This window comes from Rosa rugosa, chromosome 6, assembly GCF_958449725.1.
Source record: "Rosa rugosa chromosome 6, drRosRugo1.1, whole genome shotgun sequence".
Taxonomy (NCBI): domain Eukaryota; kingdom Viridiplantae; phylum Streptophyta; class Magnoliopsida; order Rosales; family Rosaceae; genus Rosa; species Rosa rugosa.
Genome location: NC_084825.1, coordinates 46,447,758 through 46,464,349, shown reverse-complemented (window position 1 = coordinate 46,464,349; position 16,592 = coordinate 46,447,758). Strand labels below are relative to the sequence as shown.

The following is a 16,592-nucleotide window of genomic DNA, read 5'->3' as shown; positions in this document are numbered from 1 at the left end:
AGTTTTAATTTTCGTGCTCTCCGTTCATGGGACGTTGCGACTCATCCTGGAACTACTTTATTGCAGCCGATCATTTGGTAACTAAAACATTTCCATAGTTACTCAACCAAATACTTCATTTCCTTTCTCAAAAAAAAAAAAAAAAAAAAAAAAAAAAAAACCAAATACTTCATTTGACACCTCAATTTCTTATTAAATACACCTACTAAATAATTCGACCATATTTGATTACTAATGAGAAAAATGATTACATATCAATGGAACTCTATTGCTCATAATATAATTACATAATAAATATTTTTTTTTCGTATAAATACATGTCACAAATTCATTTTACAACGCATTTTAAATTTTTCGCCCTCTCTTTTTTAGTAGGGTTTGGTTTTTCTAATCCAAAAACCCAAAATTCAAATACAAACTTACAAACCAAACCCTCTTTTCATTTCCCAATTTCAATTCTCTTCTCCTTTCACTTCCAAAATTCCCCACAACCATAACCACTTCATTTCCCGGCAAATCGGAGCCGGATACCTTCCCGTTGAAGAAAAGGAGAAACCGAATCGGAAAACCTGGTTAGAAAAACAGAGCGACAATGAACATAGTGGATCCGTCAGTGACTTTACTGGCCGCAAGCGGCGGCGACACCGTGAAGCTCTTCGACGTTTCCGTCAAGTCCGGCGATCCATGCGTCTCCAGCTACATTCCTTCTCCCGGTTGCCACGTCAACTCCGTCAAGTGGAATCACACCAGTTAGTCACTTTCACTCTCACTCTCACTCTCGCTCTTTCATTTGTTGATTTAATTTCCATGAATTCGAAGACGGTTATAGATTTCGTTGCGTTTGGTTTCGAACTTTGCAACTGTTTTTATGAATCTATAGTTTTTTAGGTGAAATTATTGTGAATTTTCTGTTCAATGTGGGTTGTGATTTTTGCAGATTTGGTTGTGGTGAGTGCCGGAGATGATAAGAAGATATCGTTGTGGCATAAGAATGGGCAGAGCTTGGGGACTATTCCGGTGGCCGGGACGGACAGTGGTGACAACATTGAGGTAATTAAGTTGTGTAACTGAGAAGATATGGTGTGATATTGGATGTGAAGTGAAATGCTTGGGAGAATGAGTTAACTGAGTGGAAATGTTTATACAGGAGTCTATATCGGCGCTTAGCTTCAGTAACAAGGTTTCGAGATATATATGTTCTGGTGGGAGCGGTCAGGTTGTGAGGATATGGGATTTGCAGAGAAAGAGATGTATTAAATGGTTGAGGGGCCACTCGAGTACTATTACTGGCGCAGCGTACAATTGCAAAGATGAGCACTTGGCTTCCATCAGCCTTAGTGGGGATCTCATAATCCACAACCTGGCATCTAGTACAAGAACAACCGAATTTAAGGACCCTAATGGACAGGTTGTTTTCTCGCTGTCTCTCGCGGCCTTTTTCTTGTCCCTGTGGTGTTTGTGGTTTTGAGGCTTTGGCTTGCAAGCTAATTGTTTGTTTGCTGGCTTTTAAGACCAGGTACTAAGAGTGCTTGATTATTCCCGGATTAGCCGACACCTTTTGGTGACTGCAGGTGATGATGGCTCTGTGCATTTGTGGGACACAACTGGTCGTAGCCCAAAGGTTTGCATTAGGTTAATGAATCTCTCTGAATGTTAATGACCTCTGTGCTGGGTTGTCCTGATCTTTTTTGTTTGTAAATTCCCATTGCATTAATGGAAACTAAAATCTGTTCCCAATACACATTTGTGAAACAGGCTTATTTGAAGTAAAGAGAAATCGCATGTCTTACAAGTTTTCAATTTCTTCTTCTTCTTCTTCTTCCAAGGGGGGCATTCATATTGTCCTTTGAAAAGAGTAGTTGTAAATTATTATCCTTTGATTAACTTTTCTGTTTATCATTTCTGCATTATTAAATCTAGAGATAGTCATAGTTGAAAGATGAAAAGTACTTATTCTCAATTTTCTTGTTTTGTCTTTGGAAATATAACTGGTTTTTCTTCTCCTTTTCTTTTTTCAAACTTGCAGATTTCTTGGTTGAAGCAGCATTCTGCACCAACTGCTGGTATCAGTTTCTCACCGTCAAATGACAAGGTGGCATAAGTAAATATTAACTTTAATATTTTGATTCATTATGGTTATAAGACTAGAAGGCTATTTTACCACTCTGAAGTTGTGGAGTTTTATAATCAGAATATTTGGAAATATATTGCTTGTGCATTCTGATATTCAAAATGCCTTTTCTCTTAACAGATGTTTGCTAGTGTCGGGCTCGATAAAAAGTTGTATACTTACGACTCAGGGTCTAGGAGACATTCATCTTGCATCTCCTATGAGGCACCTTTTTCTGCATTGGCATTTAGAGATGATGGCTGGGTACTAGCAGCTGGAACAAGTAGCGGTCGTGTTGTATTTTATGATGTCCGTGGTAAACCAGAGCCTTTTACTGTTCTTCGTGCTTATAATAGTTCAGAGGTAAATCTCTCTCTCTCTCTCTCTCTCTCTCTCATATGTATATATTTGTATTTTTTTGTTCACGCAAAGATTTGAATTTATATGTCAACCAAAATGTGTCTTCACTTTGTTTTACTAGTCAGTTACACTATTCATCACATTATTACAAGTCTTTGCTGGCAAAGATCAAAACCAGGATTCTTGTTTTGAGGCAGAAAATAGTGCATTTAACTTTCAACAGACAGTCTGCATAAATAACATTTTTTTCCCCTTTTTTTCAGCCAAAGATTTGAATTTTTATATCAACCAAAATGTTTCTTGACTTTGTTGTACTAATCAGTTACACTATTAATCAGGCTGTTACAAGTTTATGCTGGCAAAGGTCGAAACCTGTCGTTGTAAATGAAAGCAGTTGTTCTGTTGAGACTGCGCTTTTAGGAGATGCTGTTGAAGATTCAATCCTTATGCCTGATCCACTTCCTTCTGTGACTTCATCAAACCTTTCTCTATCTATGGCAGTATCTAGTTCTCGGAATCCAGGCCGTTCTGGTTTATCTGCTGATACATTTTCAGTTACAGCAACTGGCAGTGGATTAGCGTCAACCACACTTAATGTTTCTACTGCAGAGGATACACCACATCGCGGGCATTTGTGGCCAGGTGGAACATTGTCAAGATTGCATGCTCCTCGATCTACTTTTAACTTCAAGGATGATATGGAGGTATTTTCCCCTCTTGTGGATGTTCATCCTATCACACCTACACTTGACAAGCTGTGGGATGATCATGACAGATCAAAGAAGGATAGTGTAGATAAGAAGCCTTCATCACTATTATTTCCCTCGTCTGGTAGGAGGTTCCCATTGGCAGAGGATGTGTCAAGTGATCATCCAATATTTGATTGGAAGCCTAGCTCAGCTTCTAAACAGGTGTCACATCCCTATAACTCTAGTATTTCTAGATGAATGCCTAATGTGAAATATTTATCTTTTGAATTTCATTAATCCAGTGCACATAAATTGTTTGCATGATGGTTTTACATTATTCCTTGGTGCAGGATGACAGCAAATCTTCATTTGCTCGATTAGAATCAACTCCTGCTCCGTATTCCAAGAGTGAAGACTCATCCATCACCCCTCCAGAAGCTTGGGGCGGTGAAAGATTATCTGATAAGTATACCAACCTGCTTCAGCCAAACATTATGCCATCTCGCTTTGGGATGTCAGCTCAGACATCAGGATCACTTATATCTGGATTACCAGATACATCCTTATCAACAAGTCAGACAAGTATTAGCTCTACAAGCTTAAACTATGCGAATATGCGCATTAAAGATGTCTCTTTCAATCACGAGAATTCCTTGGGATTTCCAGAACACGTTAACTCTAGTGCCATGCCTATGTCCCCTGGTAGCAAAGGAATCATGGGACAGTGTAGCCTTGATTCACCAACATCGTCTTTGACCCTCCATCGGAGATTCTCTACTTATGCAGAGAGGATAGGCACTACATCTTCCTTCAGCGACAGAACATCACTCGCAGTGGGTTCACCAAAAACAAAGAAAACAGGAGCTGAAATGAGAGAATTGTTAACTAGCTTGGTGTCAAAGTCAGATACATCAACTGCCACAGAATCAGGGATTCTTCCAGCAATGAACGTAAGATGTCTTTGATTTATTAGATAAGTTATTGCCTAATTTTGCATATGAATTGGCATTCAAAAGAATAATAGAAAGAAAAAAAGTGATGGAACTCATGGGAAGAAGCCATTAAAGAAGTTTAGTATGTTGCCTTTGATTTATTAGATAAGTTATTGCCTAATTTTGCATATGAATTGGCATTCAAAAGAATAATAGAAAAAAAAGTGATGGAACTCATGGGAAGAAGCCATTAAAGAAGTTTATTATGTTGGCTTTGTTCTGCCATACTAGATTATTATAGTACACTGAATGACAATACTTTTACAGGGAGGAACCTCACAACTGCAGAAGGTCCCTCAACAAGATGCACAGCAGGGAAATTCCTTTACATTTCAGATTTTTCAACGTACTCTAGAAGAGACTCTTGATTCCTTTCAGAAATCAGTACATGAAGATATGAGGAACCTTCATATAGAAATTTTAAGACAATTCCACATGCAAGAGGTATGCATCTGCTATTGCTCTGGCTGTTCCCTTTTTGTTTTTAATTTTCCTCATTCATTTTCTAATAATTTACAGACGGATATGTCAACGGTAATGAGTAAAATTCTGGCAAACCAAGCTGAGCTAATGGAAGAAGTTAAATCTCTGCGGAAAGAAAACCAGCAACTCCGGCAATTGCTTTGAGCCCTGTGAAGATTGTATTTAGTGTTAATGATTTTTGTGGATTAGAATATGTCCCTTGTTTGTGTTTTACAATTTGCTCTTCGTTAATGGGCTTCTGTTCAGTAGAACGTTGAGGGGTGGTTTCTTTCCTAGTTTAGGGTTTCCTCTTCAGCAATGACACGTTTGGCATATTGTATATTATAATGGAACATCATGATTTTATGATGTTCAACCTGCCAAACGTGCCACTGCTGAACGTTTTTTATTACCACCTCTTTATCTTCTTTGTTTTGTCAGTTATACGTTTTCTGGTATGTTGACAGTTGCAATTATCAATTGAACATGAATAGCACATGGTTGCCTATAAGTAGGGCTAGGATTTCGCGAGTACTTTTAGGCTGTAATCTATGAAATTATATTAGTTAGTATGTCGCGGATTCCAGTTTCAGAAAAGGGGAAGGCCCCTGTGCTGGAGTCTGAAGTCTCTACTATGTTCGTCCTGTCCAGAGTCCAAAACCTGTACAGAGTCCAAAACTCCAAATTTACCACGAAGATGTCAATTTGCCATCTGTGGCTCTTTCCCTAGCCTGCCTCCATTTTTTTGCCAAAAAGCAAGTGTTCTTATACAAGAGCAGTAATAATTTGGTTCAGTTTGGTTGGACTTAATTTAAAGGGAAATGATGCTTGATGAAAAAAAAAAAATGCTTATGGTAAAAAATTTGAAAATAGCTTACAGGTTTGCGATTTTGTTTTCATAAGCTAAAATCAACTGATGCCAATTGTTTAACTACAAGTAGAGCTGTTAAAATCTACGGTTGCTTATTGTTGAGTGGATGATATTATGACTTACGAGACATAGTAAAGAACATTTATATAAAACAGAGAGTTAGAGTCTGGATCTGTGAAAATATGGATGAAAATGTTCTTTTTTTTTTTTTTTTTTTTTTTGAAGTGAGGCTGGTGCGGCTGCCCTTAAGCCTTGATTAATGAAATTGCAGAATACAAAGGGGGGACGTAGAGCCTGAACCCCAAATTACAATAAGCATAGAGAGAACATCTTAGAATAAAACCCGGATTCTCCACAAAATCTATGTATTCTAACAAGCACCAATTAGCAAAGAGTGCACGAATGGCTACTCTATTTGCTTTGACATAGCGGTGACATACCGGAAAGATAACTCTATTACGAAGAAGCATAGTTGCAAATAGCACAGCTTTCCCACTATGTTGCCGCACGGAAATAAATCCGGCGACACTCAATTTCATCCTGCCACTAGGAGGTTGCGTCCATTTGATCAAGCAAATAGCTCGCAGCCTCGCTAGGCCAGACAAGGCACACTGAGTGTGCATACCGGGACAGAGCCCACGTCGCCCTACCCAAAAGTGGTAGGGACTTATTTCTGGCATATAGCCACATCTTATAAAAATGAAATAAACATAAAACAAAACATAAAAGTAAAATGGGTCAATGGACAAAGCCCAAGCCCAATCTTTACCAAGCCTAATCCAGTAAGGAAAGCTGCTGGTGCAGCACGACCGTTTGTGTTGCGTTCCTGTCCTCCCACCACCGGCTGCATCACCGCCGCCACTATCTGTTCGGTTCGCTGGAAATCCCTTCCTCTCACCACCATCCCCATCACGCCGGCGAGGAAAGCCGTCTCTTCCAGCCACCCTCCTCCACAGATCGTCACCGACAAATCCCAACCAGCTCGGAGAACGCCGATCCGATCTGAGACTCTTGGAACGCGATCTGGATACCACCCCTTCGATCCCACCAGGCGGCCAAGTCACCGACCGACCGCACTCCGATCTTAGACTGAGCGACCCTAGCGCTTGAGAAACACCACCGAACAAGCGATTCCCGTCCCTGACAAGTGCTCCCCGCAAACTGGAATGCAAACACCCCACTCTCTCACTCCAACTAGGCTGGCTACTAAACCGAGAACTTCCGGACACAATGTCCACTCTAGCCCGTCCGACGACACTGCCGCAAGGGCGAGCCGTCGGACCGGGCATACACTTTGACAGAAAAGTTTTTTGTTTCTAGGGTTGACTTTGGGCCGATAGAAGCCGAGAGAAAATGAAAAAAAATGTTCTTATTTTCACACTAATTTTTTCAGCCTCAAGTAATGATTTTAAAACACTTCTTGGAATAAAGGAATTGCAAAATCATGATGCAAATTTTGTCTTTTTACGATTTTTTTTAAAGTTGGAAAACAATGAATTTATTAAAAAATAAAATAAAAAAAATCTTTTTAGATTTTGGTGCTCCGTCAATTGGAAAACGTTTCTAACAATCATGCATTACAGAAGAATTTCAAGAAGCACTAGAGTTAATAAGGTTTAACATGTTTCGGCATGTCATTGCATTCCACAGATGTCCCGCCCCATAATACCTGCCAATGTGCCAAACCAAGCAAAGCCCGATTTCAATCTTTTAAAATTGTTGTGTTTCTTAATCTCACCATTATCTATATAATGTATTACAATTGGCGGAATACTAAAATCTCTGATGTATTTTTTTACGATTTCCTCAACGAACCAGTTTTTTATGTTACTTATAGGAAAGTATTAAAAGAGTAGAGATGGACGTGCGTGGATGCCAAAAAGGATCTACCGAGACCTAATTAAACGCAACGTATCAACCAGCCTATGTGCTTATATTAAAGTGTTGGCCATATTTCCAAGGCGGAATTGGCATGGGTGCCAAACCCTATATGCTTACATTTTAGAACAAATTCCACATTGTCTTCTGAACATCTCCTTTAGAGAGGTTTTGCACTCTGCCTTCTCCACAAAGTCATGTATCAATTACTTTCTTAGACCATCTATCAAGCCACTATATAGAGTGGGAGGAGCAAAGACAATATAGGCATATAGCACAACCCAATATTCTACATTAATTCTCATTTTCATTTTCGATCGCTTTCAAGCCTACTTCAAGAACATGGCTGAGGCAGTAGTTAACGTTCTATATAGAGTGGGAGGAGCAAAGACAATATAGGCATATAGCACAACCCAATATTCTACATTAATTCTCATTTTCATTTTCGATCGCTTTCAAGCCTACTTCAAGAACATGGCTGAGGCAGTAGTTAACGTTCTCCTAGAGCGTCTGGCAACGATTGCCCTTGACAAGGTCGGACAAGAGCTAAAATTGGTGGTTGGGGTTAAGAAAGAAGTCAAGAGCCTCACCCGCAATCTCGAAGCTATTCAAGCTGTGCTGCAGGATGCAGAGCAGAGGCAAGTGACGGAAGCCACAGTGAGACATTGGCTTAGTGAACTGACTGAAGTTTCATGGATGATGTGTTGGATGAGTGGATCACGGAAGATCTAAAGAGACAGATGGAGAAACAAGAAAAACATGGTGAAAATGCTCTAGCTACTACCAAGAAGAAGGTATGCTTTTCCTTTCCTTCCTCTTGCTTTTGTTTTGGCCAAGTCAATCGGTCAATGCTTCGTCATGATATTGCTGTGAGGATAAAAGATCTAAATGAAAGAATAGAATTCATAGCTTAACAAAAACAAGATTTTAGCTTTCACAACATCACTAGGGTCGCCGAACTACCTCAACGACAAAAAACTACTTATCTTCCCATTGATAAAACATTTGGTCGAGAGAAGGAGAGAAACCTCATAGTTAGCAAGTTGCTAAGTGATAGTAGTCAAGAAAAAGTGGTACCTCTTATCATCCCTATTGTCGGGATGGGGGGAATGGAGAAAACAACTTTTGCTCAGTTAGTTTATAATGATGAAATGGTTCAGTCTCACTTTGACAAGAGAGTATGGGTTTGTGTCTCAGACCGTTTTGAAGAAATCAAAATTTCTAAAGCTATCACTGAAGGTCTAGATAAAGATAACACCTCAAAAAATTCAAATGAGTTGCAAACTTTGATGCAATCTATATTTGAATTGATTAAGGGTATAAAGTTTCTCCTTGTCTTAGATGATGTGTGGAACCCAAAGTTTAGTCAATGGGAAGAATTAATCAAACTTTTACGCAGTAGTGCTATGGGCAGTAGGGTATTAGTGACCACTCGAAATGAGGAGGTTGCTACTTTAATGAAAGCAACAACTCAAATGATCCCATTGAAGGAGTTGGGTGAAGCATTCTGTTTGTCATTGTTCTATTACAATGTAGACGTGGATGAGAATAGTGTGTCTAAAGAGTTTGAAGATATTGGGTTAGAGATTGTGAAAAGGTGCAATGAGTTGCCTCTTGCTGCAAAGACATTAGGAAGGCTCATATGCACACTAAGAAAAAGATTCATGAATGGCAAACTGTTTTAAAGAGATTCAACAAGATGTTTTTAGACCGCTACTACTAAGTTATCATGATTTGACTCCAGATACCAAACGTTGTCTTCTGTACTGTGTTATATTTTCAAAAGATTATGTGTTTAATAATTGAGTTGTGGTTGTCACAAGATTATCTGAATACCAAAGAAAGTAAAGAAAGGATAGCAGTCGGTCAAAATATTTTGATGACTTAGTAATGTGGTCATTCTTTCAAGATATTGAGGTAGATGATAAGAATGGACACATAACATGCAAAATTCATGATACTGTACATGACTTTCTACGGTATTTGACCAAAAATGAATGTTTGATTTTGCATTATGAGTTGGATGCTAGTGAGAGAAAGGAGGTGCCAAATGACAAAGTTCATCATTTGACCTTATTACATGCAACTAAGAGTAGTGACTCGTTGGTACATTTAACCTTTTTGGTTACTAAGATACAGTGTGGTTGGAAGTTGGAACTTATTCAAGCAGCTGAGCATCTGTTTGAGTGTCTGGACTTTATTAGAGTTGCTGGGAAGATAGGCAAGGTTGTGAACTTGTGATAATGAGCTCTCATGGGAAAATTTTGCCCTGGAATTGTTTCTTTGGCATAACCTAGGGCTGCTAGCTGCTTGTGCCCCTTCTACTGATTTTAACTTGTATCTTCTTTGTTTCTATAGGTAGTAGGTGGTACACTTTCTTGTTTCTCTTTTTTGTCATCTTCTACATTATTGCTCACTTTCGACATTGTGGCACCTAGCTAGCTATCTCTGTGGGACTGACTAGGACTGAGTCAAGCATCACTGATTGCTTTAATCTTTTGGGTTATTTGGGTGTAGCTAGGTTGGAGCAGAGTCAAGCAAGCGAGGCACTAATCTCACATACAATTGACAAGCTCTATGATGATCATGACAGATCAAAGAAGGATAATGTTGCTTCAAAATAAGAAGCCTGCTTCATTCACATTTGTTTCCCATTGCTAGTAGGAGATTCCTATCAGAGGATTGTGCAAATGATCGTCCGATATTTAATTTCAAACACGGCCTAACTTTCAAACTGGTGTCATGGCAGCAAAGGAATCACGGGATGGACTTATGCAGAGGAGGTGATAAGTTTCTTTAGAAGTCTTGTACAGGAAGACATGAGGAACCTTCATTCTATAATTTCATATAGCAGAGGGACGCCCCCGGTATACATTTGATGCGGGAAGCGTGAACACGATAGTAAGAGGCTCCGTCAAGCGTCGAAAGCCATATGAGATGAGCTAGAATCCACTAGCAATTACAGGCACAGCTGTAAGAAACATAGAGAAACTTCTCTAATATTTGGTTTTTTTATTGATAACTTGAATGAAAATTACAATCGAAGAGGTGCCTTATATAGGGCACATAAAATAAACCAAATACAACTAGAAAACAAAAAGAACAATTTATTATAGACTAAAACTAGGAAACCTAATTAAATAAAAATCAGAAATAAAATCCTAGATATTAAAGAATATTACGCAAACATATATTTGGAATCCCAACCAAGATTTCGCTCGAGAATCCCGATATATCCAAAAGAGTAATTTATGATTAATTCCATCATTAAGAAGCCTATTTGAATACCAATTTTCAATATTCAAATCATTCTTCTTAATGTGAAGACGCTTCTTTCTTTTCGAGATTCTTTGTTGAAGTTGGCTAAAATCTCGTCCTACATCAGTCTCCTCCACTTGAAAAGAACTCGACCTCGAGTTCCTCTTGTATGCAGCTCGAACGTTAGTAGGAATAAAACATGATAAGCCATCAACTTCAATATTTTCGAAATTAAAAGGTATCACCATGAATCCAATACCGTAGACAAGTTTAGAATAAGCATCTTGAAACTTGAACTCCTCCACTTGAAAAGGAATGGGCATTGACTTCTCCTTGGGTTGATATTGAACACAATTAGGCATGCATGACATGGATATCGATGTGATGAATGAATCAGCTTCCTTGTCTTTAATGAGTTTCTCTTCAATCTTCAAAGTGGCTTCTTCATGTTCCTTTTCACACACCTCAGGATGGTTATTCTTGACACTACTAGAATTTTGTTCATAGACATCGGCCCAGAACCGATGTTAAACTAATTTTCGACCGATGTCTTAGTGGGTGTAGAGAAAGATATAGACATCAGTATAAGCGCGTTTTTAACCGATGTCCCAGACAACAACCAACATCGATTCTAAAAAACAAATCGATGTATAATCGTTATAATCATCATATTTTTGTATGTTAGGTATGTCTAATTCTTCATATTTTCACATTTTATGCTTAATAAAGTATATGTCGAACAATACTTACGTGAACATTTGCATCGATTTCTATTCCAGAAGCGATGTCCAGTACACTTGTAGACATCAGTTCTCACGAGTATTGTTTGTTCTTGGCCATTTTTACATGTAGCTTAGCACATTATTTTCTTAGGAACGATGTCTGTATCTTTAGGTGTCATCGGTTTTTTTTTAAGGACTGATGTTTCATTTAACACAGCACATCGTTTTCATTTAAGCAAAACGATGTTCAATGGTTTTATGTATATCGCTTGCTTTTTCTAGAACCGATGTGTTGTTTCATTGTAGACATCGCTTTTGTTTTGTAAAATCGATGTGCATTGGTTTTGGGTACATCGGTTCTGTGGACACAATTCGATATATTGATAATCATAAGACATCGATTTTCATTTTGATACTGATTTCTAATCTCTCAAGTGACTTCGTTTTCCTTGGCATTACTGTTTTGTTATGCTTTTATATACTTCACTTCATACTGACAGGCATAATGTGCAAATGGAAAAGAAATGCATTTCCCATCATCCAAAAATCGAGGCTTTCCATTAATTTTCTTTTCAAGTTCATGATTCAACATAATTCACAAAATAAAACCCCAAAACCGACAAAGGCTAGCCTAGACATTTGATCCAGCTTTAGAATTCTTATCTGTAGCCACTTTAGTAAACCCTATTGGAAATATTTCAATGTCTAGAGCTACAACACAGTACTCAGAAATCAAAGTACACATATGTACCCTATTCATATTCATCAGCAGCAACTTTTGGCTCTTCGTGTCGTTGAAACCAAGTGTACGTTGTATTTCCTGTGGTATCTCCAAGATTGCTTCTTCAACTCTTTGCTAGCCAAATATTGCTGGTAATTAAGTGTTCTGCAGGCAATAATAGACTTGATCACAGTTCATATTGATTGCACTGTAGGACCATATGATACATTGCATGTCAATGAAGTGATATAATTTACCCGCTGATAGTAAAAAAAATTATTGTTCACAATTGAATGACAAAATAGAATTAAGTAAACAATCCAATCCGACAGAAGAGGGCGTCAACTAAATGCACTGCAGCCAACTGCAGAAAATCAAGAAGCCAACCAAATGAAGAGCAGAAGGCACATCAATTATTCATGGTCATGGTGAATGGTCAAAGCAACAATATCACAAAAGAAGAATATAATCATACCCTGAGGTTTAACTTCTTTATGAGTTTCATGATAATATTCTTGGCGTTGGAGTAAAGAAAGAATAGTTCCATATTTGGCTAGGAAAATCAAAAAGAAGATAGTGATCTGCAGTAACATTAATAGGCAGCAGAATGCTATTGTCAATTTTACCACTACCCAGGGGACAAACTAGAAGAATGCTAACATGGCTAGCATTCTTCTAGAAGGATTGTGTGTGTAGTGAAGTTTTCAACTTAGGAAATAAGACTTAATGTTTCTCTCTAGCTAAGCTAGCAAGCTATATATACTGAATCTAAAAGTATAAGGAAAAATGTGTTGGCAATTGAGATACGGAAGTAAGAATATGAAAAAGAGAGAGCTATATATGAAAAACAACCGGTAGAGTTGTTATGACAAGTAAATTGAGTTATATATGTTGAGAAGATAAGAAAGGGTACATACCTGTGTAGTCTGAACCACAGACTTCTCAGTCACAATTTTCTCCCCTAGAAGGATTGACTCTACACGAAGCAAGTGTATATCAATGGAAGAAATTGGAACTGCAGATGCTTCTACTGTTAGTTCACCACTAACAGGATCCGATAAAGAACATTGAGTGGCCATTTTTCCAATGATTCGAAATCCACCTATTCAGCAATACCTCTTGTCAGTCATGGTATCATGAAAAAGAAAATGAGCATTCCCTTTCCAATAATAAAGGCTGACAATACTCCAAACTTTTAAGAACAGTAACTAGAGATATGTAAATGAAACAGAAAGCAAGTTACTTTAAATACAAAATCAGAAAGCAAGTTACTTTAACTAATATATGTAAATGAAACCACACAGAATAAAATCAGATAGCATCTTAATCTATAGTCAATGCATACCTTTATCACTTTCAACTATGAACTCCATTGTTGTAGATAACGACTTATACAGGTATCCTCTCGATATATCTACAGTCACTAAATACTATGGCACAATTCATCATCATGTCTCGGTTAAGTACGAAAAAAGAAAATGCATTTCAAAGGCAATCAGAAGCAATGATATATTCCCAACTAATAGTGTAAACTACAGAATATTTGTACTTTCCAAGGCAGAAAGATGCACCTGAATGTTAATATTTCCTCCATGGAACGTCTCATAGAACTTTTCGAGGTTATCTTCTTTTGGTTGCCTGATATGCATAGAAAACGGTATCTGCCACAAACACAGAACTTTAATTCGCAAATGGTATAATAGGAATTTGAATCCACCATAATTTACTGCAACTGGAAAATCGAAAGTGGCTAGAGGATACACTGCTACAGTTCCTAAACTACTTGTTATTCGTACCTCGGTTATGCCTGAAGCAATCTTTCCGGCAGGTCTAAGCTCAACAATTTTGTTCCTGCTTTCAAGTGAGAAAAACAAATCGGTTGCAGAACGCTTCCATATAATGGTACCAAACAAAATCAACATCTTTTTACATTCCGTTTTCTCAGATCATTTCAGACTCAAAATTCAAAGCACTAACAATAAAGATTTACCATTTTTCGAGTTTCCTGAAGATTTGAGATTGACACTGGGGTTCTCATTCTGACTCCCAGTTGCATGACCACTCTCATCACCTTCCTCATCATCTGAACCCTGCGAACACTGCAAAACAAGAAACAACAATTAAAAGAACAATCCTTACTTCACAGAACCAAAACCAAAAACCAAACCAAAAACCTTACTTCACAATTAAAAAATAAAACAAAACCAAACCAGAAACCTTACTTCACATTTTCACTATTAAAAGAACAATCCTTCCACTTACTTTTGGATCATCATTGCCCTGGAAATTGCCGTGGAAAGTATTGAAGTTCTCTTTCAGACCCTCTTCCTATTACACCACCAAACCCAAAATCAGTTCCACATTTCCCAGAAAATGTATAACAAAAAATCAACATATCAAATCTGAATCTTCATAAACAGTAAAAAAATCAAATACCTTTAGCTCCTGCAAAGCATTAGGGATTGCCCCAAACCCTTTCCAAGTATACTGGTTCCTAGCCTTTCGCAAAAGAACCTGTAAAATCAAATCACCCAAGTCAAAAACCCTCAATTTGGGGCAAAATTAAAGAAAATCAACCTCCTTTACATCTCAAATCTGCATCCAGACCAACCTTGTTTAGCTATTGCATTCCTCTAGTTCATTAGACGAGAGAAAAGCACAGACGAGAGAGAGAGGGAGGAGTGATTATAATCGATGCTATAATTTGAGGACTGATTCCAAGCTGGAACAAGGACATTTTAAGCTCTGCTGTAAAATCACCGAGCTCATATGCAAATAAACAACATGGATGACCCTATAACAGACCACCTATTAGCAAACTATTGATAAGATATATATAAGTAAAAAAAAAGGAAGGTTAAATTATATTCTTTGATTAGAAAAGGAATTGGAATCAACATATATAAAGAGGATGTAAATTCACATAAACACAACCCCACTGACCCACTCACTCTTAATAAGAGTAAAACATTTCTCACAGTTCTTATAAGATTAGTCTTTCTGTTGCATTGAGTGTCGTATCATTCCAAAGGGATGCTGGAACAATGCCACTCAGTGAATTGTTCGCAATGGACCTGCCATGCGAAATAAATTCTCAGTTTATTCCATTGCAAAGTTTGTATAACGGAACTGCTATAACAATTAATAGCATTATATGTAAAATAGCTCCTCCAGTATTGACAGAGTACGGTCGAAGCTCAGATTTAGCTAAGTAAGATTAATAAACAATGCAGTGAACCATATAAATAATTGCAAAATAAGGAAAAAGCAGATTGAAATCACTCACAATCTTTGAAGCAGTGGAAGACCGGAAAAGTTGGCAGGAATGCTCCCAGTAAGAGTGTTGTTTGATAAATTTCTGTGGACATGGGTCACATGTTAAAATTAAAAATATCATTACAATCCTTCAAGAATCAAATATGTGAGTCCCCAAAACTCAATGACACATTTTTCAAAAAAACTAACATTAAATTCATGATAAGTGCCAAAATGTATATGCAATAAGCGTCGACCCAACAATCTGTTTCACTTTCCCCTACAAACAAAAACCCACAAAACAATCACACAAATCCAACAATACACAAACAGAGTTTTAAGCCCCAAAAGATTTGAACTTTGAATCTCCAATACCTTGTGTATATCAATACAGGGTCGGAAACGAACAGCACAGCTTATGAGTACTCAATCGCCAAAACCCTATAACCAAACAACAACAAAAATAGGTTCTATGTTATTACTGCATACAAAAAGTTACATACCAAAAACGAAAGCATAAACTTACTGAACGTTGCATATGGCCTAGACCCATCAAACTTCTTTTTACCGAGACAGTCCAATCTCAAAAGCATAACAAAATCAATAGTTCAAACTCAAGGTGACCATACAATTTCATAGCTCACAATTTCAATTGGAACAAAGATTGGAAGGAAGCAAGAGAGAACATAACCAAGCTGGACTTGACAAATTAGTTAATATTGAAGCCACCCACAAACTCTCGCTTCTTAAACTCTAAAGAAAAACAATCATACTTCAACAATAGCCCACAAATAAAAACAATAGCCCACAAAAACAGTCAGACGTACAGATCTGGTGTACAGAGAATGGCGTTCCGAAGCTGGACTTCGTCTCCGACCGGCATCGTAATTGAATCCTTCCTCTCAAACTCCAAGCTTTGATTTGAGAGATTAAGACAGAACGGCCTGGATGATACCCTCGTCCTCCTCGGAGCAAAATGCGGGGTCAGAGTCGCGGAATTTGGTGAGGCGCGTGAGATGAAGGACTGGACGAAGTCGATGCGGAAGAAGCCAAGGAGGCGATGAGTTCGAGTGAGGAAGAAGAGGAGGAGGAGGAGCTCGATCTTGGGAGGAGGAGGAGGAAGAGCTCGGGCTGGGTTCAGAATGGAGGTCGAGAATCGAGATTGAGCTTAGCCGCTTAGGGTTTGTGTTTTGGTTTTGGGGTCGGGCCGGGTGCTTTTTTTTTTTCTAAGTGTGAAAATTTTAAGTTTTAATCCCCGCGTCCTTCAATTCATT

The 16,592-nt window shown here is 38.1% G+C and overlaps 1 protein-coding gene and 2 long non-coding RNA genes across 3 annotated transcripts; 1 reads left to right on the top strand and 2 right to left on the bottom strand.

Moving 5' to 3' along the window:
• The first annotated feature begins 372 nt into the window (after nt 1-372).
• On the top strand, nt 373-5,136 carry LOC133718820 (protein NEDD1). The gene is made up of 10 exons (XM_062145702.1): nt 373-749; nt 938-1,050; nt 1,148-1,408; nt 1,517-1,621; nt 2,027-2,092; nt 2,252-2,473; nt 2,809-3,381; nt 3,510-4,109; nt 4,419-4,595; nt 4,671-5,136. Exons 1-10 carry the CDS (start codon nt 593-595, stop codon nt 4,776-4,778), a joined length of 2,382 nt encoding a protein of 793 aa, XP_062001686.1. The 5' UTR covers nt 373-592; the 3' UTR covers nt 4,779-5,136.
• A 7,822-nt stretch (nt 5,137-12,958) lies between these two features.
• On the bottom strand, nt 12,959-14,862 carry LOC133713752 (uncharacterized). Its single transcript, XR_009848234.1, has 8 exons — nt 14,675-14,862; nt 14,500-14,577; nt 14,326-14,391; nt 14,054-14,162; nt 13,860-13,914; nt 13,635-13,724; nt 13,409-13,493; nt 12,959-13,165 (listed from the first exon to the last, which is right to left on the bottom strand). It is a non-coding gene; the product is annotated as an uncharacterized LOC133713752 (long non-coding RNA).
• A 153-nt stretch (nt 14,863-15,015) lies between these two features.
• On the bottom strand, nt 15,016-16,358 carry LOC133714399 (uncharacterized). The gene is made up of 3 exons (XR_009848655.1): nt 16,146-16,358; nt 15,350-15,421; nt 15,016-15,137 (listed from the first exon to the last, which is right to left on the bottom strand). It is a non-coding gene; the product is annotated as an uncharacterized LOC133714399 (long non-coding RNA).
• Nucleotides 16,359-16,592: the final 234 nt, after the last annotated feature.

Bases quoted from the DNA above. Each gene is read 5' to 3' on its own strand.
- LOC133718820 (XM_062145702.1), top strand. From the start codon at position 593: ATGAACATAGTGGATCCGTCAGTGACTTTACTGGCCGCAAGCGGCGGC. The intron at 2,093-2,251 runs GTGGCATAAGTA...TTCTCTTAACAG, and splicing joins TCTCACCGTCAAATGACAAG to ATGTTTGCTAGTGTCGGGCT. The intron at 2,474-2,808 runs GTAAATCTCTCT...ACTATTAATCAG, and splicing joins GTGCTTATAATAGTTCAGAG to GCTGTTACAAGTTTATGCTG.